The following is a 25,590-nucleotide window of genomic DNA, read 5'->3' on the forward strand; positions in this document are numbered from 1 at the left end:
CTCGTGTGTGTGTGTGTGTGTGTGTGACTGGGTGCAGATGAAAACGCGCGTTGTCCAATTGTCAAAAAGACCGAAGGGAGGAATCCCAAGAAAAAATCGTAAGAAACGTCCCCGGGAGAAGGCACTTAAAATATTTACCCTGTCACCGAAGCGCACGGCGCAGGAACGCTGTGGAAATGAGTCTGTTGGAGCGAGCGAAAGGTTGGTGGGGGAAGGGAGGGTATTGGGGAAAAACAAACAAAACCACACAACAATCATCACGCAGCAGCAGCAGCAGCAGCAACGTATGGTTGTTACTTGTTTCATTTGTTTTGCTTTTCTTCTCTCGCAGGCCACTATTTGTACGCCGCCATTTGTACGTCTCCATGCCGACGCCATGTTTTCTTCGATTGTTTTTCTGAAAAAACCAGACTTGAGACCGCCTCCACTTTGCGTACTTCACTCAATGCTGCTGGGTTGGGGCCGGGAGCGGGGGGAGGAGTAGGTGGTAGGGGAGACTTCATTCCTCTCATTCCGAAACCCCCCGCGTCTGAGTGTGTGTGTGTGTGTGTTCTACGTTCGATTTTCAATTTTCCCGGCTTTCCCGGTGCGAAAAAACAAGACAGGCGAAAAAACGGTAGCAAATGTAAAGTTAATCACGGTCCCGGAGTTTCGTTTTATGGCCCGTTTTGTATTCCACTCCTTCTTGCTTGTTTTTCCGCTTCCCGCACTTTCCCTCGCCAACCCCGCCCACGGTGCGGCGAAGGTGGGGAAAAACGCATCAAGAATGACACATGCGGGCAAGTATACATTTACCGCTTTCATTTATTTGACGTATGTTCCGTTGCTAAAGTAAAGCCCGGCCGGTTGTAAAATTCGCTTGCCATCGCGCCGGTAAAATAAATTGAACCGGAAAACAAAAACTTTTTGAGTTGTGTTTTCCCGAATCCCTCCCATTATTGAGCCCTCCCCGTTAGCCTTCACTTCATTGTGTCGAATGAAAAATAACACGTCTTGCTTTTCATTTACCGATTTTTTTCGGCAAGCCGAATGGAATATTCACGCTACAAATGTAACAGGAAATGCACTTCGGATGTGTCTAATGTTGATGAGCAGTTTTATTCCATTTCTCCGCCCCCTCCCACACCCAGATGCTTTGTTTTTTGTTTTCGTGTTTCTGCTTTCCATTTGTTTGTTTCTCGATCCTTGTTCTTGTTTTTAATTCAATTTCCTTCCCGTCGATTCGCGCATCGTGAATATTATGCATGGCTGATGTAAAACACAGTGTGCACAATCATTTCAATTTTCCGACTTTCCCGAACGATGCCGTTGTTTTCCGTCGGTGTTGGCACGGAAAATTGAATCCAACCGCGGAAACAGTATCGATTTGTTTGAGCACACAAATATGAGCCTCCAAAATTCATGGACCTAGGCTCACGCTCTTCTTCTGGTTGTTTCTTCTGTGTAACACACACTCACACACACACACACACACACCCGCTTCTCCCGTTAGAAAGCGTTTCTGGATGAGACGTCGGGAGGGCCCGCGAAAAGATCTAAATTATAACTGACAGGCGGTTCGATGCGGTTGTCAAGGGAATGGGCGCTGAAATAGCATATGAAAACCGAGACGGATTAACGAATCCTTCTTTTCAATAAGATCATTTCATTTTCACACTCTCGATCTTCCCAAGCACACACACACGCACGCACGCACACATACACACACAAGGCACGCCCTAGGCAACATTTCAATGCATAATATGCGATCCGCTTACATAAATATTGCTGTCTCATCACCGTCGGCGTCTTCGCCCCCTTTCTTTGCCTGTTTTTCTCGTGGATCCCGACGGTGGATGAATTGAAAATTAAAATAAGAATATGGATTGGATTGAAAATAATAAAACTCCAAACTACACACTTAGCGCGCGCGCGCTCACTTCTCCCCAAGGAAAGGGCCTTTTTTCCACCAACGCCAACCCCCCTGGGGGCCGGGAAAATTCGCTCTATCCGACCGCATAACGATCGTTTAGTCGCCACCTTCAACCGACCAAACGTGCCCCGGCCGCTGGACGTCATCCCGCTTAAGAGGGCTCACTTTTTTGTCCGAAAATTAAATTGCACTTTACGCCAAGGGGAGAAAGCCAACGAGGCAAATAACCAAAAAAAAATAACAGTAAGAAAAACTGTAAATAAAGAACCCAGCCCGAGAGCAAAGTGATAGAACAGGCGAACCAACATAAAAAAAAGACAAGTAAAATGAATTAAAGCGAACAAAGATGGAAAGACTAACAACCGAACGTGATGGGAAATCTTAGCAGCACCAGCTCGTACGCAGGCGAAGGTTCATTAACATCTTCGCGCTGGGGCAAAGAAAAGGAAAAATGGGCAGTAAAATATAAGGAGCATATCTTGTTCTTTTCCACTCCTTCCACACCCCCCGTCACACCGCTGGGAACCGTTTCCCGCCCCGAAAAACCCGACACGTGGCATTAAAACATTGGAAAGCGATGTGTATCTATTGAAATTAGAAAATGCGACCCAACAGTCTGAGTTATGCGCTAGGGCCAGGGTGAAGAATTGGGAGGTGGGGAAACGGGGGCCGATGAAGCGTAAGATCGAACCGCTGCTGGTGCCAGCGAGTGAGAAAATGGGCTAGTGTAGAGATTTAGGTGGGATCCCGGGACATACACGAGGAGGGCCCCCAAACCGAGGGAAACTAATAATAGAAAAAGGGAGCAATCTTCGGCTTCGGGTGGGCAGAACGGAGCACACAAAACCACCGAAAGAAAGGAAGGTGGAAAAAAAAAAACCAAGACGACGAAGACGACGCCGACGACAACAACATACATCCATAACGAAGCGCAAACGGAGAAACTGAAATTGGAACGGTTTTTTGATTAGAATTCTTTGTTTTTCCGCAGCCCCCAAATAATGGGGAGGGGGATGGACACGGTGGGGGGGCTGCGAAGGGGCTATCGAAAAAGATAGAAAAGATTCTTTCCACTCCCCGCCAGCCCAGCACTCTCTCTCTCTCGGCACAAGATATGGAGTGGGTGCCTTTTTTCCGGTTTTTTGGCTCCCGGCACGAGAAAACGGCAAACGGAATCCAACCGAAGGGTTCCTGGTGCTGGTGGTGGTGGTGGTACCGGGGAGTGATTTATGGCGGACTCATTTCCTCCTTTTTCTCGCCTATCATGTCCCCGGTGGGATTTGAGGCTTCGGTTCGAGCCCGGGTTTTTCGGTCCACGGGGGAAAAGATGAACGACAGTACGGCACACTGCACACTTTCTCGAGGGAGCCCAAGAAATGTTCCATTCCCGGGGGTGTGCACGGGACGTGGGAGGTGGGGCAGGGAGGGAGGGTGGCCTAACTCACAGGTGAATTTCATAGTTGACTGGCTGGCTGGCTCCGGAGGGTCCGGAGAATGTTTTCTCGTTCGGTTGTCACGGGGTTTGGTTCTTTTATTTTCGGTTCATCGCAAGCGAAACCCTCCATCGTTCTTCTTGTTCGGGCCTGGTGCTAAGTGGAGAAAGTGCTCACAGGGGAGCCGAAGCTCGGTCGGCGGTGGGGGAGGGACACAACACAGGACGAAACGGTTTCAGAATTGAAGCTGTCCCACATAAATATGCGCCCCGGCATTTCGTTTCCATTTTCGGTGCTCGGGTAAGTGCGGATGTGCCTTCAAGGCACTTTTCCCCACCTCGCGCCCTTCCAACCACCGGTGTCTAATGGATGGAAAACCACCAGCCCGGCAGCCGGATCAGGCGACCACCGGAAGGCCCCCGGTAAGGCCCCGGTGTGTCCTGTGGGATTACGGGCAGCATCCGAATCCGGCGCAAACCGCGATCCTTTCGGTCGATCCGAAGACCACTTTCGGTCGGCAAACTTCCAGAGAAGCCAATAAAATGGCTGTCACCGAGTGCAGGAGTGCCATATGCCGTGAGCTGAGTGAAAGAACCTACAAACCCGAGATCGGGACGAGTAGGACGACCATCTTCCAAAAGAACTATTCTTCCGCGATGCGATATATATTGTGCACCAGCGGTGACACATGGTTGTGACGCTTTGCTTTGGAAAATATGCAACTTTTTGGGACGAAGGTTCCCGGTCATCCGCACCTTTCGCTATTCGCTGGAAAATTCTCTAGTGACACATTTGGAGGACAACAGTTAAGTAAGAAACAGAACTCATGTTTTCTGTTTTCTTGAATTCCACACAAATTCACTTTTGAAATTATTTTCAAAGATTTAAGACGGAATATGAATGCATATTGTACAAAAATTATTTTTACTTTTTTTCATATCAAACCCTGAGAAATGTATAACCTACCAGTAACTTGCCATATCTGTGAAGATTTAAACAATCACTTGGAGTGCATTGTTGAAAATATTTCATCCATAATTCAAACCTCTCTAAACCATCTTTATTTTCTTCAAATTCTTATTTGAAAATAAAACAAAAAACGCATCCTCTTATAAAGTAATAAACAACTGAAGAAACATACAACTTAACAGCTGTCAGATCCTGTGTAAATCCCGATAGTACAAGAAAGGAGTAATCGTTCAATTTTCATTCATTTGTTTTGCTGAAAAGTATAACATTGCGTGATTTGATTGAATTACAAATAGAATAGCACGAGCATCAAGTATTTAGTTCTTCAAATGGTGATATCTCATTCAATCAAAGTTTCTTAAAACCTTCCACCACGGATCATCGTAATTGAGGATTCGTATATTATTCTATCAATATAACTGCAAATGTCTTAGTCGATTTAAAGTATGTTTGGTCAACAGTTTGTTTTACGATTTGTTTTATACATTTTTTATGAGAAACCTTGGTTTGTTAAAGAAGTGGAAAAATTACTGGTAGCAATAATAAATCTCAAAAATTAGATTCGTTCGATCGTGGAAGAAATACATCTCCAACTTTTCATTATCTTCCCAACATTGCACTGTGTCATGCTCCCATTTGGTTATGGTTATATAAACTAGGCACTGGAAACCTGACTCAAATCAAATATTACCTTCAAGGAACGAGGTTCAAGAACGTCTCTCGATTCTTTGCGGGGAACAGTTGCGTTCCCTTCGAAGACCGTGGATGTCTTGAAGTAAAACAACCCTGACAGCCTTAAGGAGGCATTACTCGCAAATGAAAAGCCAACGGCACCACCAAGCATTAACCAACACCGAAACTATGGGAACAAACATCTATAATTATATGTTGTGTTTTCTTTTTCTCCTCGCGCGCGCACACAACACAAGTGTGTGCCGTAATCGAAATCAAAAGGGCTAACACGCGCTCTTGCCACAACTCACTATGGGCTGTGTCTCCTCCTCCTCTCCCCCCCCCGTCACGTCGTTCACTTCTCAGTTGTTTGTTCGATTTCGGGATTCATTTTATTGTTATTATTATCGCTGTTATTATTGCTATTATTACCCACTAGCTCGCCTATGGTCATTATTGCTGGCATTATTATTTTCTCCGACTCGTTAATCGCCGCATTATGGCGAGCGGCCAGCAAACCCGCCATCGACAAATGTTGAGCTGTCCCGTGAGTTGGTGTGTGTGTGTGTCGATATGGGTCCGCTAAGGGTCCGCACTCCGCCGGTGCCCCGCAGGGTCCCGCGCCGTCGGAACTCCGGCAGGTCGCGCGAGCGGTTCCGCGGCCGAATTATTATCCAATGGACTGGAAGAACGGCATCAAACAACACCATGGGCCAAGTGGCAAAGCGTACGGCAAGAACACTGGCGTGCGGAAGGGAGGGGCCAGCAGCGAGGGGGAGAGAAAATCCAAACCCGATCCCCGATCGGTATCAAGCGAGTCATTTTAACGATATCCCAGTGGGATACTAAATCATTGGATTTGGAGAGAAGGCATCATCGCGGGTCTCCTCCGTTTCCCTGGCTCCCTTTCACCCTTCCCGCATCCCGGGTGGCTTCGATTCTGGACGGATTTCTTTCATTTCACCCCGGGTCCGATTGTGATCTTCTTGGCTTTCAAGCGAACGGCCTTCGTCGGGCTCCGCGGGCTTGGGATCACCTATTTATTTATTTTTTTTACTTTTCCCGCTCTCGTCGATTCTTTCCTCCGGAGGGTTACCCGTTGCCATCCAAACGTCACTTTTTTTTACGAATTCTTTCCTTTGACTTCAAACCACCTAACACCCCTTTTGAATCCATCGCGTTTCGTCGGCGGGAAGTGGCCATCGTGGAGCCCGCAGCGAAATCAATGTTCGTTAGCGGCCACGGGAAGGTCAGGCTCGGTTCTCGGGGTCTCGTGCCTTACCTGCGCGCCCGGCATTGGATTCGCCGTTGTGGAAACGCTTTATTGGGACCGGTTTTTCCCTCCGAAACGCTGATAAAGACCCCCGTCGATGCGGTGAAGAGAGCGAACCTGGAGGAAGGAACCCCAGGGATTGTGTTTATTAAATTTCACTACGGTTCTACTACGCACAAAATTACCACCAACGACTCCCCCCTGGTGTGCCCACCGACCTCTTGCCACCGATATTGGAAATGGCATTGCGTGTTTTGGCAGCGGTTTTTCCGGGCGGAATCGGCAAAATGTTGCCCGAAAAACGGCACGCCACCGCGCACGATTGTAATACAACGACCTAGTGCGATCCTTTCCACCGGCATGACGCTAATATGCCCACGGACGGCATTCCGGGAGGTCTCCCGTTCCTGAGGAAACCCGGCCGTTGTGTGCGCGTGTGTGTGTTTGCCTATTTCGAGCCTCCCCCTTTCATCATGACCGCACGCCATCGTTTCATTTTGCGTTATCCTTTTCGCAACATTGGCCCGTTTGGGCCGCCCTCTCTCCACGCTCGTCCCGCGCCTTCCCGCGGAAAAACCACGTCGGACACGCACCGCACACGAAGGAGGGTTCGCAATTTGACGTGATAAATTTCGCATCAATATTTTCTGCATCGCTGGGCGCGCGAATCGCGATAGCCCACGGATTATCCGGAATTTCCACTTCACTCCACGGGGCGCATTGTTTGGGGCGGTGGGGGTGTTTTCCAGCGCCGGTGCCCCTTTTTGCGTGCGCCGGAAAGCTGTCAATTTCGATTTTCAGCTCCATTTTCACCGACATCGTGATTATCGTCAGCATCATCATCATCAGCATCATCGCCATCATCATTCGCGTCTATGAACCGAGGAACCGAATCGTAGCTGCGTTTTATGAGCGAGCTTTTTTTCACTGGGTTTTTCCCGAAAGGGTTTGGGCTGTGTTTGGCCGTATTTTAAGTTCAAACCTTTATCGGTAGCGCGGCAGGCTTTGTTTTCCACCAACTTTTCCATCAACTTCCCATTTGTTGATCAGCCTTCTGTTGCAATAAGCACTCATTGGGTAGAATTTATGTATTTAGTCTCACCTTCGCAACATAAAACCAGTCCTTTGTAGTGCTTTTTAGTTTTTCTCCTTTTAGTTGTTTTCCAACTCCTCTATGTAGTGTTCCTTTATTTACGTTGCTCTTGAGCTAGTTTTCAACCCCGAGCGAAACTAATCGGATAATCCTTTTTTGACCCTCTCCAGAGACCGCCAAGTTCATCGATATCGTACACCGGGCAGCTGAACGACGACGTGCGATCACCTGGCTCCGGAAGCACCCCCGGACCACTGTCGGCGCAACCCCCTACCGGAATGGACCCCGCGGAGGCTGGTAAGTGTTTCGGAGAGAATTACCATTTAGCGTCAATTCATTACAAAGACATTAAAACATGCACATCATCATCCTCAAACGCCGGCGGAGTGACATTTTGTATGGCCGACGGATAAATCGAACCAATACGCAGAGTTTCTGCATCCAACTTGCATTTTTCTGCTTTAAATAAGTGACTATTGTTTTACCATACTTGATTTGATTATCAAGTTAAATACACTGCGTCCCAAAATGATAGCCTCACCTAGTTTTTTCTGTGCAGGGCAAATACCGAGCATACAATTTTTTTCAAAAAATACACAAATATTTGTTAGTATACAATGACTACTTTGCATAAATATTGTTGAAGAAAACGAATGAACAATCCCTTTTGTACCAAGAAACTAAAATCAGTGGTGTCCCAAAATGATAGCCTCACTTAGGATTTTGATTAAATTATCAACAAAAATAGCATAAATGGATTCAAAAGTCATGATATAATAATCAGTGGATCCCCCATTACGATTTATTGCTTGAAAAATTCGTGATGGCATGCTCTCCGATAATGTTTCTAACGTATTTACTGATAAGGAACGCCAAGCAGTTCGGATAGCAAGTTTAAGCTCCTATATGGCCTCGTAATGTCTCCCATCTTCATAAATCTCTTGAACTAGCCTTCCATAAACATTTTCCATTGGATAAAGGTCTGGGGAAACGGCTGGCTAAGACATTGTTTTGATACCCGACCGTGCAAGGTGAGTTCTTGTTGTCTTGCGTGCGTGCCCGGCAGCATTTTCTTGCTTAAAAATGAGCTGTTGGGTGTTGTGATTTTCCAGATAAAGCTTCAAATGATTCGCCAGGATGTCGATAAACATATCGCTGTTCATACGTGTTGGTACAAGAGCCAAGTCACTTCTACTATGACCGCTAAACGGAGCCCAAATCATGACCGAATCACCTTCAAAATTGCGACGACAGAAAAATCGTGCTATCGTCTCAAATCTCGCCAGTAATGGATGTAATTATCCGATCCATCAATATTTAGCTTTTTTTCATCAATATAATCCACCTAACATAAATTAATAATTTAAAATCTGAACAAGACTGCAAACGGACAATTTACGTTTCTCCACTCATTCTTCCATGTCTTATGTTCTGCAGCAAACTCCAATCTAGCGATTTTTTGGTGAAGTTTGAGGGCAGAAACTTTCTTCATGGACTCTCTTACAATATCAGAACATGAATTCAAAGCTCGCAACACAGCATTTTTGTGCACATTCAACCAGAAATCGTTTTGTCCTACAGCAACCTTTGGTTGCATTGAAAGCAACTTAAAAAATCCTCCGATTATCACGCGACGAAAGATTTTGAAGACGACCAGGAGACTTCTGAAACCCATATTAACTGCCCATATAACTAGCCCCCCTTACATCTATTTATTAGCACACCAATCTCATGATTTGACTTGCCATTAAAGCGATAAGCATCAATTTGACTTTTTCCTCGTTCCTGGAGTTGTTTTCTGCTTCCAATGTTCAAATTAAATTACAAATTAAAGTAAGAGAACTTAAAAATTACTTTTGGCAACGGATAACGTGGCTAGGAACTGGGTTGCTTTGTTAATTTGAATGATTTTTGAAGTGAGGCTATCATTATGGGACACTCCATTTTTTAAGTGTTTGACCAAAATGTTATATTTAAATTTTTTTTCTGATAAATTAGAAGTGAAACACATTTCTTTTAGATTAAGGAATATGTTTCTGTCGTTTATTTTACCTTGCGATCATTTAAAATAGCATATGAGTGAAAAAACTGCGTGAGGCTATCATTTTGGGACGGAGTGTATAATGCATACCAATGTTTCAAAAATCATAACGTACTGCAGGAAAATGTGTTGTACACATTAATTTTGTCCAACTACTTGGAACAAATTTTGATTGATTTAAATTATTTCCAAAACATATCTAATTTGATTCAATCTTTATTTCTCATTACTGACGGTAAGGTTCGTTAGTTTAGAGGCAACATGTCATAATCAAATTTCATTCTTATGTTAGTGGAAAGAACGTTGTTGAAACTTGTTCAACTGAAGAAAAACACTTGATTTTAAGTACTCTAGCACGAGTAACCTAAAATTTTCGTGCATTATTTATTCTCTCCAAATCCAAATTATTCTTTCGCCAAACAAATCGCGCGTTTATATAGTCCCGCGGTATAGATCATTTTCAAGCTACTTTACCGCTTCGGTGACACTTACGTATTTGACGGCAGCTGTCATGCCGTTGCTTTGTTTTGCAACAAACGTTGTTCAAAGAGTACTGTGTTTGAGCTTCGACTCTATTTGATTTTGTTTAAAATGTTTGCCTCAAAGTTTTCCGAAGAATTTCATATTGAAATCACTTTCGCAATTAAACAAATTCAAACTGCAAACAAATCTTGAGATATTAAATGTGGTAAGATACCACGGATACGCAAATTTAATGTTAATTTTTGAGCGCAGATGATAATTTAGCGCCAACCTAGCTTAAAGCAACAGTTACTAATGATGCAATGTTATAAAGAACTCCGCAATATTTGTTTATGGAAAAAAGGCTCCCGCTTTGGAACCGTTCATTGGCAATTCATTCCCGTCCAGTTAGCTGTCATAAATGCGATGAAAAACTGCGAAAACAGTAATTATTTTCGCACCGTGCTAGCCACATAAAACCTACACCGTTCGTTTATGAACCCCACAACGGCCTCCGGCTCTTCAACTTCACACCTTTCTCCACCGTTCGCCATTGAACAATCCAATGATTCACGACATGACACCACACAATCCAATAAAAAGGCTAACTCGAGCTTCCACCTTCCACCCTACTAAACCCCTACACCGAAACTCCTTCCTTCGGGGCGAAAACCATCCCGGGGGCTACTTCCGACACTGACCTGGCCCATGATCCTGGGCACGTCGGCAGAGAAATGAGTTACCTTCTTCCCACCCGCCGGAGAGGGTCGCCGGGTGCGAAGATTGGTGCAATTGTTGTTTGCCCAAGCGCGCCACCGGCACCCGAGAAGGCTTCGCCTATTTTACGACGATCTTAAATCAACCCGATCTGTTTAATATTAATGACAAGCCCGAGTGGTGCACGTAAACGCGCACGATCGTCGCGCCGGTAGCGGAAATTGGGTGTGCAGGAAGCGAATGCACTGAAGGACTGCTTAGTGTATCGGAACCTAACGAGGTACGAAGGCTGAGAAAGAAATAGTAAAATCAACCCGACAAGACACTTTATTCGTTTCGAAAGAAACACAGCTCAGAAGTTCGGGAACAAGCGACGCGACAAGAGTTGCGCGCATCTCAACGGCAGTTTAATGGATGTTACTATCAATTTTATGGGAAAGTAAAAGTGTTTTTGTTTCCTCCCCCTTCCCCACCACTCGCCCGATTTCTCACTTCTTAAGTCTTGATGGCTTCCGACCACCGAGACCGACCGTCTCAACCCGGCGGGCTACACGCTTTTATGACTTTAAGAAAAATTAAACCACTCTTCCACTCGCCTGTCCGCTGCATTTTTTTATTTGGGTATTCACTTCAGCCGCGTTTTTCCTCTCCCTTAGCCGGTGTTTTAACAGCTATAAAATTGGGTGACGGGTGTGTAAAATCAATTTGTTGTTTTCTCTCCGTCTGCTTCAGCGAGTATCCCTCCCCCCCGTCGAGCGATCTTCCGCGATCCGTGATCTCGTCAAATCGTCAAAGCTGCCAGATAAAACCCGCTCTTGAGTCTCTCCGGTCTGGAGGAAAAAACCTTTTTTCCCGACGAGCGTGAATGGAGAAAAAAAACAACATAAAGTTTCCGACCACTTTTCACGCAGCTCCCCAGCCCAGCAGCCCTCCGCCTGTTCCAGGACAGTTTCCGGATGATGGATGGTGCCAAAAACAGGAACAAAAAAAACGAGAGAAAAAAACAAACAAACAAGACCAAAATATCGACCGGAACCGAAGCGTTCGATCGATGATGGTTAAAGTTTTACCCGTCCGTTAACTGCGGCCACGTGCGACTTTCACGGCCTTCCGCTTAAAGACACTTTTGTTTTCGTTTGATTTCGGTTTGCTTATTGCTTTTACCAGCCTTACTGCGCCCCGAAACCCCCGAAAATTGCGGGCGACATTGACCTCCGCGAAAAAGGGGTTGGGGAGGCTCAACGGTTTTGTTTTTCGTTCCGTTCCAGATTTTGAATTCCTTTTTTGCACGCAGCATAAGTAGTGCAAATAACTTAGCATTACCGTGCGTCATCGCGCCGTCACCACCACGTGCGTTTCGCATAGAAATCGGTAATGGAGGGGGGACCGGAATCGGTTTCACGGTCAAGGACACCGGTCGCCATTGGTGCCTCTGCAACACGAAATTCGGTTAAAAATAACGATCAAACGAAACCGAAAGCCATCCATCCATCCATCCCTCCGCTCCCTCCGGACGGTGAATCCCCGAAAAAATCGTGTCTCCATGCGGGGCGGGGTGGTGAGGGGTGTACCGGGAGGGGACAATAATAACAACAACCGAAACCCGTCCCGCGCTGGTCCCGCGGAATGAGGAGGCAAAAACAGTCGCCGGTCCGACCCCCAGACATTGCCAGACGGTACGGAAAGATGGATGGTCTCTGGCCGCCCTGGAGCAGCAGGGTAGGAGAGAGGGAGGAAATGGGCGGCCGGTAGGGTGTGCGCAAAAAAATGGCCTACGCCTAGGACCGGTTCGGCCTGCCGAAAAGTATCTATTAATCAAGTTAAAGTGGAATCAGCTGTTATAATTCAGTCGGACATGACTCGACTGTCTCATGAACACTGGCGTTGCGTTTTGCGTTTGCGTTTAGCGTTTATGCGGTTTTTCCGTTCTGTTTACCGTTTCGTTTGTTTCGTCCTGCTTCCCTTCCCGTTGCCTATTGCTTATCTCTCTCTTTTCACGTTTGCAAATTTTTATGTTTGTGTTTTGGTTTTCCCTTTTCTACTACTTTCCACTACTACTGCTCGAAGTTGTAGAAAACTATTGACAATTCATCTGTTGTGCCACGGAATGGCATGTTTTTGCGTGGTTTATTTGGCTCCACCCGTACCGCCCCAAACTCCCCCCCCCCTCCCCCCCCCTGAAGCAACGATGTCATAAATTGAACACGCCACGCCACCAGGCCCCGCGGATGGGGAGGATGTTTCTATTTTCTATGCGACACGAAACGGCATTCCCGAGCGAAGACTACATATTTCATCCAAATCAGCGGTGACCGTCACAGGCCGTCGCGAACGGGACGCGCGTTCGAGCGCGTTGACAAGCCTCTGGCGAAAGTGTTCGAATGAAATAAATCTGCTCGAAAGCGGTGGTCGAAAAGGAACTCTCTCACACACACACACACACACACGCTCAGCGAACGATCAATCATAGCGAAACAATGGCAAATGATGGTTTTATTTATTTATTTTGCTGCCCCGGCTTCCCGCCGGCTTCGGGGTTTTCGCGTTCTCTGGCGCCGGAACACGGAGCTCGGAGTGAATAAATATATCGACAAACTGTCACCCCGGCGGCTTCCGTTAGCCAAAGATGCGTGCCCTCACGCCCGCCCTTCCTCCTTCCTCTCCCCCTGCATAATCGCGCACGTTAGTATGCAACACAAATTTCGACACATTTGCGTGTGCAATAATGTCCACCCGATTATGCGACCCGGCGTGACGTGGCGTGGTCGGGTCGGGGTCTCATTTGAGGCTGGTTTCAATTCGAGGTGCAGCACTACCGTCTTCGTCCAGCCTTCGGTCGGCCGTTGGGGTCTTTCTGGTCGGTTCTGAAGACCGAAACCGAACCGTCCGCCAAGGCCAAAACCAAGGGTGTATGGTTATGCATCATCCATCGCACGGAAGATCTTCCACCCCACGTGGCTTCGCTTTGCATACAGCCGACCGAACCGAACGTTCCCGAAGGAACCCAGGATGCCAGGAAATCAATTTAAATCTGATTAAAAATGGGTTTCGGGTGCGGTTTGGGCTGGTCGGACTGTCAGATGGCGCAAAACTTTGCCCTGTGCCGGGCAAGCTTCGTAAGTAAGTCTGTGGAATAATTCAATTACACAAAACCTCGATGGTTCTCGAGGGCAGCTAAACCAGCTGGCGGGGATGGAAATTTTCTCTGTTGGACGGAATGACGCTGCTGCTGCTGCTGATGCTGCGGGTTGGGAAAATCCCATATTCCAAACTGTCACATCATATTTCCGCCCCCGGCGTTCGCTCGGCACGACGAGCGCGAGAATGGATGATGGCGCTCGCCGGCGATCGCTCCAGAGGATTTTCAACAAGATTCTCCAACTCGACCATGATGAAAATGCATTAGTCACGATGCACTCAACGAGCGTCGTCTTGAGGCGATGAAGACGAATGCCGGCCGTCTTGGACCGCTTTGGCAGGATAGGGTTTTATATAGATAGGAAAAAGCGCGCCCGTCAGCTAAAAATGGCCCATTGCTTCGGAGACTCCCCACCAGCCAGCTCCCTTCCCGCCTGCCCGGTGGGTAAAACGTTTTTGAGGTTGTTTTTGTTTTTTGTTTGTTTGTTCGCTCCTACGGGCGGGTGTGTTAAAAAGTCGTGAATGAAGGAGAGAGTGTCACCCGCGCAGGAAAACCTCCCCGCCCCCTCTGCCTACCTGGCGAGACGGAAGGACGGCGTTGTGGCGTGACGTGGCGACATCATCAGCAGCAGCGCCGTCCATAAATACAATTTTTCTGCATAATTTTATCTCATCGCACCCGAGCAATGAATGTGAAACGGAGTGAAAATGAAAATTAACGGCGCAGCGCGCGCGCTCCCGATGCGTACACACACAAACACACACACACATGGGCGGTGGTAAAAGTGTCGCATCCCCGTGGCATGCCGGCGGACACATTCCAAACCGATCGAGTTTTTGGTCGCACTTTCCGTGCGTTTTCGGAAAAACAGAACAGAAGTTGGATGAGGTTAAAGGAGGTTTCGCGGTAGAATCGTGACGGTTTGTTTTAGGATGTAGACAATCTGCCCACTAATGCTTATCGGATGTTGTTTGCTTTTGCCGAGAATCTCGAAAACCATCCCGCGGTAAACGACGAGTCACATGATACGGGCGAGGAATTATGACGCCAACCGTTGGTATCCACTTTCATCGATTCGCAAATCGCATCACACACATTTTATAGCTCCAGTGCATCTCAGCTCGATGCATTTGAAATGTGTGTTGCATCATAGTCGAGAGATTGAAGATTTTTCGCACTACCCAGCTTGACGACTAGGCGGCGGGGGTATTCTGCGGTCAGCGGGGAGCTTTCGGCATTATCTCGGGCAACAATGTTGTCCAACGCCCTCGCCGAACGCAACATCCACCCGAGACGATGGCTCAAATTACCGACAGGGGACAATTGGAAATTAACATTCAGACGCTCGACGGCACACACTCACACGCCCCGGGACCAAGCCCCGTGGACACTTGAAGCAGCGCTATAAAACACATCAAGTTTATTTTATAGAAAGGCATTAAATTGCTTCATATCGGGATGTGGCAAAACAATGTAGGATCGTTTGACTCACGTTTAAACATATTGTTTTCCTACTTAAAACGAAATCAACACAATGTGTTGACTTTGCAAATTTACACAACCGGTTTGTCTGTTCGCGCACTTTCTCTAGGTGGTACTTTGTAAACGTTTTGAGTTGTTTGAACAGATCCGAAGAGATCCGAATAATATAAATACAATTTTATAACTTAGTAAACAAAAATTCCACAAATGCGTTGACCATTTGATTTCGTTACAAGTATTTCTAAATATTTACAATATGCTCAGAGGCGGATTATGTTAAAGTCGGTAAAATTAAAACTCAAGCGTGAATATAGTTCCGTTAGGTTTAAATGGTATAAATGCAGCTTGAAATTATGAGTGAAAATAAAAAAATCTTTCAAAATTTGAATTCATACAGTTGAAAACGAAAACAAAAAGTTTGGACAAAACCACAAAAACATTTGAACAGCAACACTTAACATTAACTTTCGAGAAAAGGATATTTCAGACAATTTCCTAATCAGTTCCTGAGTGAACAAAGAAAACTGTGCAAACCATTTTTTTCTCAAAAATATGAGAAAAAACAATGTGCGTGCAGCTTTCTGATAAACGTTTATAAACAGGTTACACGACAACTCCGGATTGTGACAACACATAATTTGAGCTGAAATGATTGTCTGCTGAATATTGTGCAAGCTCCGCTGAACTTATGCAAAACCTATAAAAGACGGAACACATGTTTCTTGTTGGTGCCATCTTTTATGTATTTTTTATTACGCTCGTCGACAATCGCCTCCAATAAAACCGTCAGCTTTTCCCGCGTGCGAGAAGTGTTTAAATAGTATTTTACTCCCCTGCGCTGCCCCTGCACGCCCTGCACAAGAGGGTGCTAATGTTGTCGATGAAATAATTTGGACACTTGCGGTCAGCGGACGGTTCCGCAACGGAGCATCCGATGCGTGGTGTCCGCCACTCGAGAGCGAATCAAACACACCATCAAAATCATCGTTTGAAGCCGTGGTGATGGCTCGGTTTTTCCCTCCCGGTGCCCGAATAAAACACAATTTCACACAGGTCGAACCCATCAAACGCGCCTGTGACCTCACGCAGGTGAAAAAGTGAAGTCCCCCGGAGGAGCGCGTAATGGAGGCGAGAAGAAAAGGAGCAAAACGGAATGTCTATGATGCTCCACGAGCACTGTCGGCTGCGGTTTTGTCCGCCGGTCCGTGGCACGCAGATGAAAGCCAAGATGACTACAATTATCGGACCGTGTGGGTCATTTGTGGACGAGTGGGCTGACGGGGCACTTCACTAGCGGCGGTCGTTGTATTTATATCAGCACCAGCTCTCGAAGATGGTGAAGAGCCAGCGGTCCATTGCCGATGGTGCGGTTCCGAAAACTCGAGTTCCACGTCCCAGGTCCGTTTTAATCCGCCGGCGAGAGATCATCACCCGGGGACCCGATGATGGTCCCGATGGAACGAACCGGGTCCTCGCCGGAGCCCATTCGCTCCGTCGCTCCGTCGTCGACAATAGCCACGGCTATTAGTTTTGATGATCTTGTATAATTGAAAAGCAATTATTCACACTCGTTTGCCTCGGACCGAATACCCGGGCGACCGTAGGGCCGCTCGGACGAACCTAGACCACTGCCCGAGACGATGGTCCCGTGTGCCGAGGCCTTTTTTCCTCCGTTTTATGTTGTGGTCTCCTCGGTCCCGGGCCGCTTCCATCGCGAGTCTTCGCAAACGACTCGATCCTCACCCTCTCCTGGCCTCGGGTGGAAAGAAAGCGTAGAAAGGCTGACATGTTTCGTCCCCCCGTTGTGGCCTCCGCGACTTAAGACTCCGGTGCTTCGACCGTCTCCCGCCATTCGATAGATCACCGATGAATAGAGGGCGCGGGATGGAAATTGATTTCGTAGCCCGGCGAAAGGCAAAGGCAGCCGGGGACAATGGAAAATTAGAAGCCTCGAAAAAGCGGCCCAAAGTTTTGAAAAGGCTTTCCGAGCGCTCGGGCGATCCTTAAAATTATCGGGAATTGTTCGGGACGGCGAAAATTATCGTACCCCCGAGCCGGGTATGATTATTCCCGTTTAAATGGATCTTGTTAATCATCGACCGGGCGGAGGATCATCATGGCGATGTACGTAAACCCGCAAACCGGAGGAAAATAGCGCTGGTCACGGCCCTCTCTCTCGGTTGGGTAAGACGTCCAAAAACTTTGAAGTCCGGTGTTTCAAAACACCGTCTCGTCACCGAGGTATTGAAGGTTCCGTCTGTCGATCCGATCAACTCTGGGGTAATGATGGGTGTCAAAAAAGAAATAGGATGGACGCTCTAACTCCCGGAAGGTGAATCGAAACAGACGTCCACCCACGTCTCGGAAAGCCACTCATCAGAGCCACGTCCAGAAGTCTTCTGCTGGTGGAACGCGAGCTTCATAATCGCCGGAATGGTGTCAATTGTTTTTACGTCCACACTTTGCACCCCAAGCTCTTTGGTGAACCGTCCAAAAAAAGAACCTCAAAACGGAGAGGAGTTCCCGATCGCTCGAAAGGACACACCGAGGCAGTAAGACTTTTTTACGACTTTCCACAATCCCCCGTCAGCCGGTTCGGTTTGCGGTGCGGAGATGCGATGTCCCATTGTAACTGCTGTTAAATACTTTTATCTTATTATCAATGAACTCTGGCTGCGTCGGGGTCGGTGATGTGTGTCTGCTCCGTGTCGGATCGCTGTGGGAAGGTCCTGCCCGCTGCGGAGTTCCTCTGCGTTGCGGTTTTCCCGCTCAACAGATGTCACCTCCACAGTCCGGGGGTGGTTTGGTAATGGTTCGGGTCGTAAAAAACCAAACCTCCCGGTCCCGATCAAGCGCCTTAATTTCGTCATGTTCCCGTGGCCATGTCCTCGTCAATTTGGTCGTCGGCTTCCTCAGTCATCTCGCAGCTCGGTTTTATGTATCTTCTCCCATTCGCTTTTCTGCCCCGTTCCTACCGGGCGGGCTGTAAAAATCCCTCCCAGCATCCGGACAAGAGGTTGTTTCCTCAAGGAGCAGCAAAGCATCAGACTCAATAACACCCCCTAAGCCCCCGCTCCGCCTTGCCACTTGTTGGCCAAAGTCCAAAACCCAAATAGTCCAGTTTATCAATCATCGTGCGCTCGTAAACATGCGGGGCATAAATGTTTTTACAGCTTTTTTTATGACGAAATCGCTCGTCCGCTTTCAACGATGTGAAGCTGTGGTGTTCCAGCGGTGACCACCCACCCACACACAGGGGACGCCTTCCCCTGCCAACAAACACCTGCATCGGTAGTGCACGCCTGTTGTGGCTTTGTGGCTAGGATGATAACGTCTTCTCCGGCTAAGAAACGGAGCGATCTTCTGAAGCCGTAAAAAGAAATACTAACCCAGACCAGAACGAGGAAGGCGACAGGAGACATCGGCGGATATCTCTGATAGGTTTACCCTTTGTATCGTACGTCGAGGTGTCCCTTAAAGGATAACTTGCCACTTCTGGTGGGTGCCATCCGACCGATCTGAACGGGTGTGAGTTGGGTTTTATAGCGGAAAGGGAAAATTGAAACCACATCATCATTATCGCCGCATTGCCATCAGCCCTTCAGCGGGAAGATCCTCGTAATGGGGAACCTCGGCTTCCAACGCTTTGTTGAACGGCGCGTCGATTCCTATTGTACGCCAAAGATGCCCGATCGTAGATAGTGGTCTTCTTTTGATGACAAAACGACTCCCTCCGTTCCTCGTTCCGGAATCGTGCAACATATGATAAGAAAGAGCTGCTCACTGGTTTTTCCATTGTTCCCCCCCCCCGGTTGCACCCAGTTTGATTTTCCGTCCAATTTCTTATCAACTCTCCGGTGAACCCACTTTTGAGCAGGATGCTAATTTTCCCATCGATATCAGCAAGTTTCGTGTGAACTTTCCACACCAATAACGGTTACTCCAAGACGCTTGGCAGTGTGTGCCACACCAGTGTGAACTTGGAGCACCCGCTCCAAGCCGCCCGGAAAACCTCCCACACACCGCGCCGACCCACGGAACGTGGAACGAATAGATAAACTTTATGTCGGTTCCCATATTAAATCGCAACTCCGCCGACTGTCGATGGCGACGATGATGATGAGGATGATGATGATTAACATAAACGATATTGCCTTCTTCCTGCCCCCTTTCCTTATCGCCAACGACCGTGTTTTTTTATTGATATCGTTCTATTGGCTTTGTGCAATCACTAATCACACTAACCTTCTCTCTTGTTTTCCCTCTTCCTTTCGCAGATGGTGAGTGTTTTACAATGGATGTGTTTCTGTTTTACAACCCCGAACGAGCTGGAACCGCCGCTCAACAACCGGCCAATTTTCCCATCCCCGATCCGTGCCGGGCCGGGAGGGGGCAATAAAACGATTTCGGCCCGCATGGAAGGTACACGGATTGAAGGTATTAATCGCGCGAATCGATATGCGCCCCGCGTGAAGTTCCCGCGCGCGCTTTGTTGGTGGTATATGGCCCCCGCCGATTGGAGCCGAGGTGAAGTAGTAATAACGTCCGACGGCGTTCGTCCGCGAGCGTTTTAATATACAACTCCAAACGCCAAATTGATTGGTCGCCCGATATTGGCTCCCAAGTGCAGAAAAAAAATAATCGATGAAATCACACGCCTAGTGTTCTTTATGGCGGCCATCTATTTTTACGAACGCAGCCAAACTGTCACACGGCGCAGTTTCTTCCGACGGTCCCATTAGCCGGCGGCGACCGTAAACTCATTAGGCGAAAAGATGTACCCATTTCGCCCCTGGAAAATGGGTGAAATCTTACACTTGCTGACGGCGGGATATTTTCTAATTTTATTACCTCTAATCGGTTAATCACATCATTTGCGCTGCCATTTTGGATGTTGCGAGGGAGCGACTGCCGGCTGTTGGGAGACCAACGAGTCCGTTTGGAATTCATCCGAATGCGATACATTTAAACTCCCAAGAAGATGTCCTCGGGTTATGGAATGCGGAACGTTCAGTCCCCGGAGTTGTTTGCTCACTTCCTTTTTCTTTTCTATCGTCGAACACAATGAACAACCAGTCCTCAATTTGCATACTTACCAGTCCATCATCATCGTCGGCGGGACCGACGTGACATCTATCCGTTTGCGATCTTTGTTCCAGTTTTAATTTATGCACGCTTTTCCAACCCCCGCGCACGCACAGTTTTCCCCGACAGGGGACGAATCGCGTTAGCCTTCAATTGTCACCTTTCGGCGAGATCCGTGCCCGAGTTCGGTATCCGATTTCGATGCTGCTTGTTTTTGTTTTGGTTTTTTCGTCCGGTTCGGCCTGAAAATGTTTCTATGGGAGAGGAAAATCACTCCCACCACCCCGTCCGTTGTGGTGGAAAACACAAAATAAAAATGGGCAAACAAGCAGCACAAACATCGTAATGCATTTAATATAGAACGAACGGTGTTGTGTACCAGCAAAACCACTTACGCCGCCCCTCGAGTTTATGTCGAATTGGATTAAAAAGTTCATTCCGTTCGGTTTACTCGAAAGAACCCGACCGTTTCTTGCCCGACGGTTTTGACTCTGGTTCTGATGTGTTTGGTTTTGTTTGTTTTTCTTCCGCTGTGCCGCCAGACAAAGTTACATCGGAGATGGGGTTGGGAGGGAAGGGCAAACACACGCACGTACGCACGCACATTATTTTCGCCACCGACGCTGACTGACAGATGAGAGAAACAGCGCCGACCAGAACGAAACGTCCTCCACCCCATTTCCCTTTGGATTTTCCACGGACTTGTCCGCTTTTTTTGCCTTACGTCTTGTGATGCAAATCTATTTATTCAAATTTTCCAAACCACGGTTTCATGTAACATACACTCCGAGCGACGGCCGCACAATAGAGCGATGACGGCGTAATAGGGCCCCGTTCACTTCCACCCGCACAAAGGATAAAGGAGCAGACGAAAACAATGCGCGAAGAAGAAGACGAAACCGTACCCACAAATGGCAACCGTGCACACCTTGGGTTTTTGTGCAAGGATTTCTGGGTTGGAAAACCCAGGCGGGATCGGGAAAAGTACAAACCGTATTCCGTTGAGCAGAAACAATACCTACTCCGCACACAAACAAAAGGCATGCCCACCGGGCGTGGCGCTGGCGTTGTCTTCCGCGGGCCGGAGAGGGTAAGAAAGTCCCGGTGTGTCCTTTGGCCATCCCTAAAATGGCACGAGAGTGGCGGGAGTGCCTGTGTTGTTTGATGATTGTGCGCTTTGTGTTGTGAGCGGTTGTGTCTGTCGTTGGTGTTGTTTTTTTTTTTTAAATCATTTGGCAAATATAGCTGACAATATAGAAACAAAACGGAAACCGAACCTCTCCATCCCATTAGGGCGTCATTTTTACCGGCGTTCCACTGGCCAGCGGCACCATGTTTCCATTATCCTTGCCTTACGCGACAGGCTCCCCATTCATGATCCGGCGCGCGATCCACTGGCGATGGCTTATTGATTCCCATCGCAAATGAGTTCTTTGGAAACCGACCCAGAATAGCTGCCCGAACGGTTTGCCTTGCCCGATTGTCAACCGATGCCGGGACGATCATCAACGTTCGCTCTTCTGTTTCTTGTGCCGCCTTCCTGTGGAACCCGGCAGAAACTAGTCTAACTCCTCGCCGGTTTGCTTCCCTTGATCCAAGGGCGGAGAGTCGCGCAAAACAATGCCCTTATTTAGGCGCAGAATGTGGAGTTGATGGGGAAGGGAAATGGAATTGGGGGCAAGAATTCTCCAACTCCACCATCGGATGCAGCAACAGTAGCAGGTGGGTGAATGGCACATAAAAACCGACAGAATGGAGTTAAAAATAAAAGCATCACAGATTGGGACGTACGAAGTGCGGAGAATCCGGAGCAGGACTCCCGTACACACACACTCCTCGTACACAATGATACAATCATCAAGCCCGGTCAAGTCTTGACTCGAAAAAGCCGACTTCGCCAAGACCAAGAACAATCGTCCCCCTGCACCTCGCCGGTGCATCGAGTGCAGGGTTTTGCAGCAACGACGACGGCGACGGATCGCAACAGTGCGGCATCCTTTGGATGCTAGTTTTCGGGCAATGGCGGTGCCGGAAGGTTTCATTGCATGCCGCACACTGCACAGGAGTCGGGCTTTTTCGCGTCTGTTTGGTGATCCTAAATTGGAGAAATTGATTCGCGACAAAACGAGACCCGAACAAACAAAAAAAAAAAAACACAAAACCCATGATGCGCGCGACTCAAATTGGCGATCGCGGCAAACGTTAAATTGAAAAGTCCCAGCGAACGCATCGAAGTTGGCTGCGGCATTGGCTGCGTACCGTCTCCTTCCTGTTGCTCGCGACGTTGATATTTCCCTTCGTCAGGCATTTCCACCGGTCGGCAATGGTTTTGTTTTACTCGTTTTATGCGTTGTTTTTTATTCCTTTCTTTTGCTTTAGGTTTTTTTTGTTTTCCACAATCGTTTTCAGCTCCATTTTTGCTTGTTGTTTTTTTTTCTTTACTTTGGTTTGCTCCTATTCTACGTCATTGGCTTACGTTTATTTTTCCCTAAAGAACTCATTCATCAATTCAATCCACCATTCACCGGGCGTACAAGCAGGGATCGGAAGGGTTTTGTATGAGGATGTTTTTATCTTCGTTTTTATCGTCGCTGCTCTTGTGCTTCAATCGTTTCGTTTGTTCGTTCTTTTTGTTCTTATTTTTTTTTTGTTTTAATGTTTGCCCTCGTCCACAACAATCTTTAGCGACAACCGACCCCTTCCCCCTTCCGTTGAGGGTTGGCTTTTGCCTTTGACAATTGCAAACCGAGCCGATTCTTCCGCTCCCTTCGAGTCCTTTCATTCATTTTAAGGGAAAACCATCTTGCGAATGGTTTTGGCTGGATGTCGCTTTTGTTTTTGTCTTTTAATGTCCTTCCTTCCATTTATTCTTGTCAGCAGTTTGCCTATCTTTGAATCCATGAAAAAAAATTCAACTCCTTTTTTTTGCACTCCCGTCCTTTCGGTATTTTATTAGCGTTTAGTTTTATTTTTTTGTTTCGAAATCGATTTGCTGTCCGTTACGTCGCTCGGGCCGATTTCCCAAGTCCGCACACTTCCGAGGCGAGCGGGACGGGAGAAAGAATTCATTTCCGTTCCGTCGCCTGCAGCGTTGTGCAGGGAGTGGAAAAAGGATTTTTCCATTATTCCTTTTTTCTTGTCCTCCCACCGAATGGTTTTAATGTTCTACGAGCGTGATCGTTGCTATCTGTACCAATATTGCCCGATGTTGTCACCAGCCTTTTCTTACACACATTCAAACACACCTTTCCCTGAACGCGAGGAAAATCTAATTTCGAAAACAAAACTCCAACTCGTCTGCCGCGGCCACTCCCTTTCGATGGTTTCCTTGCTGGGTTCCTTCGTGGTTCGGTTCTGCTTTGAACGCCGTCGTTTCCGATCATCTTTAACTCTTTCTCGTTGTAAAATTTTCCAATTACAATCGCCCACCGCACACACGATAAGTCGCGCATAAAAACGCGCCCGTTCCTCGTCCCCAAGAACAAAAAAAACCCCGTGTTGTTGGACGCAATATACATAAATCACGGTGGCACGTTTTTGAGACTTTATAGCCCGGTGAGGATTCATGCGCTGCGCCGAAGAAAATGATTCATTTTTTCCTTCCCTTCCATTTTTCTTTGTTTCACTCGCCACTTAAAACGGATCAGAGAACAACACTGTTCCCTGTGGCCTCCTGATGGGGGTGGTTTCCTACCGCCAGAGCATGAGAGAGTTGTAAAACTTAAAATATGAAAACTCATGAAAGAGCACCACTTGACGTCCTCGCGTCCATCGGCTCATCCGAATGGGGACGAATGAAAGCAACAAAAACTCGACCTTAAACCGTTTATATGCCAGCATGCGGGATAAATCACGGACGCTCATTAAATGTTTTGATAGTAATGTCCTGCTAATGATGGGCATTTGGAAACGCGTATTGCATTAAAATGCCCGAATAGCGGGTGAAGCAAAAGCACTCGGATTCGGTTTGAAGAAAAGATCCAATCCCATAGAAAAGATCACAAACGCGAGGCCCCGCCAAAGGGTGAGTCAATTTCGTGAACCCTTTTAAAGGCGCTCGGTGCAAGATTGCGAGATAATAATCCGCCGCTCGTTGGAAGAGTTGATTGGCACTGATTATCGAGTGTACAGTGTCCTAATATCCGAAGTCGGTGGTGTCCCTCCCGCACGGTGGCATTAACGGTAGCGAAACCGAGCGAAATTGCGAGAAGCTGCAGCGTCGGTAGCAATGGTGCACTTTGCTATGAAGACATTCCTGCCCGCCCCCCTTTCCGCCCGGGAGAAAAGATTTATTTTCGACCATTAAAATGAAACAGGTTTTGCTAAACGATTTGACCGCCCGCAAACTCTCGACCCCCTCCCCTACCATCGCGATCGACGCCCGGATAGCTTGGAACACTTTCAACCCACCGTTGGGCCCCGCTGGACCTAAATCCTAGACCGGCATGCACTCTCCGGTGCAATGGCGCCAACGGGTTGGCGACTTGGCGTTCATTTCTTCTTCTTTGCTTTTTTCCGCCTTTCCGCCAGCCCGAGAGACGGGAGATCTCTAATTGAGCCTGAGGCCACGTACAAATGTGACTGTTCAAATGATTCGTTTCATTAATCAGCATTATTTTCCATCCAACCTGGCGCGCCCGCCTTCCTCCAACCCCCCCCCACCCCCCCACCCCTCCCCCTCTCGCGGTGTCTCCGATGCCGATCTCGATGCATCTGACAGCCGATCGAATCACGGATCGATGCAAACGGTGCGCCAGCCGACGTCATCGTCGTCAACGGGCCGGGATCTGATCGACCGGAAAATGGCTTTGACGGCGGGCACCGTAACCGTACACCGCGCGGCAGGAAAATGCTGAGCACGATCGGATGCCCAGCGCTGGGAAGGATCGACCGTGCGCCAATCTTGCGACCGGGAACCTAGATTTTAGCAAGCCAAGCTCTGGCAGCCAATCGTAAACAATGTAATGATGATTATGCACACGGCCACAAAACGGCCACGACCGATCGGTGGGTCATAAATTTTGAAATGAAAAACACCAACCCCTCCCGGGCAGAACGCGGGCAGGATCTTTCCTGCTGAGGAGGAAAAAAAAGTCCGTGAGAGTCTCCATTCCATTCCTTTGCTTGATGCATCATAATCACGTGAGAAAAGATTGAACTTTTCCGAACCGAATCCGCTCCCTTACTAACGCGAGCCCTACTTTTTTTCTATTCTATCTATTTTCCACGCTCACACTACGTTTGCATGTGATTATAGTTTCCATTCCCTCGCGGGGTTCGCAACAAAAGAAACGGATTCCTTCGCCGTACAG

General features: G+C 47.7%; 2 protein-coding genes across 2 annotated transcripts in view; both read left to right on the forward strand.

Annotated features, from left to right (window-relative positions):
* Positions 1-25,590, forward strand: part of LOC131289364 (protein Pixie) — a 369,862-nt gene that overhangs the window by 204,053 nt on the left and 140,219 nt on the right. The gene's annotated exons all lie outside the window — the stretch shown is intronic.
* Positions 1-25,590, forward strand: part of LOC131289376 (homeobox protein homothorax) — a 151,103-nt gene that overhangs the window by 86,090 nt on the left and 39,423 nt on the right. Inside the window, exon 6 of the mRNA XM_058318612.1 lies at positions 7,523-7,644. Coding sequence (XP_058174595.1) covers positions 7,523-7,644 — 122 coding nt within the window. The remainder of the gene's footprint in view (positions 1-7,522; positions 7,645-25,590) is intronic.

The sequence above is a fragment of the Anopheles ziemanni genome, chromosome 3 (assembly GCF_943734765.1).
Source record: "Anopheles ziemanni chromosome 3, idAnoZiCoDA_A2_x.2, whole genome shotgun sequence".
NCBI classification, from domain to species: domain Eukaryota; kingdom Metazoa; phylum Arthropoda; class Insecta; order Diptera; family Culicidae; genus Anopheles; species Anopheles ziemanni.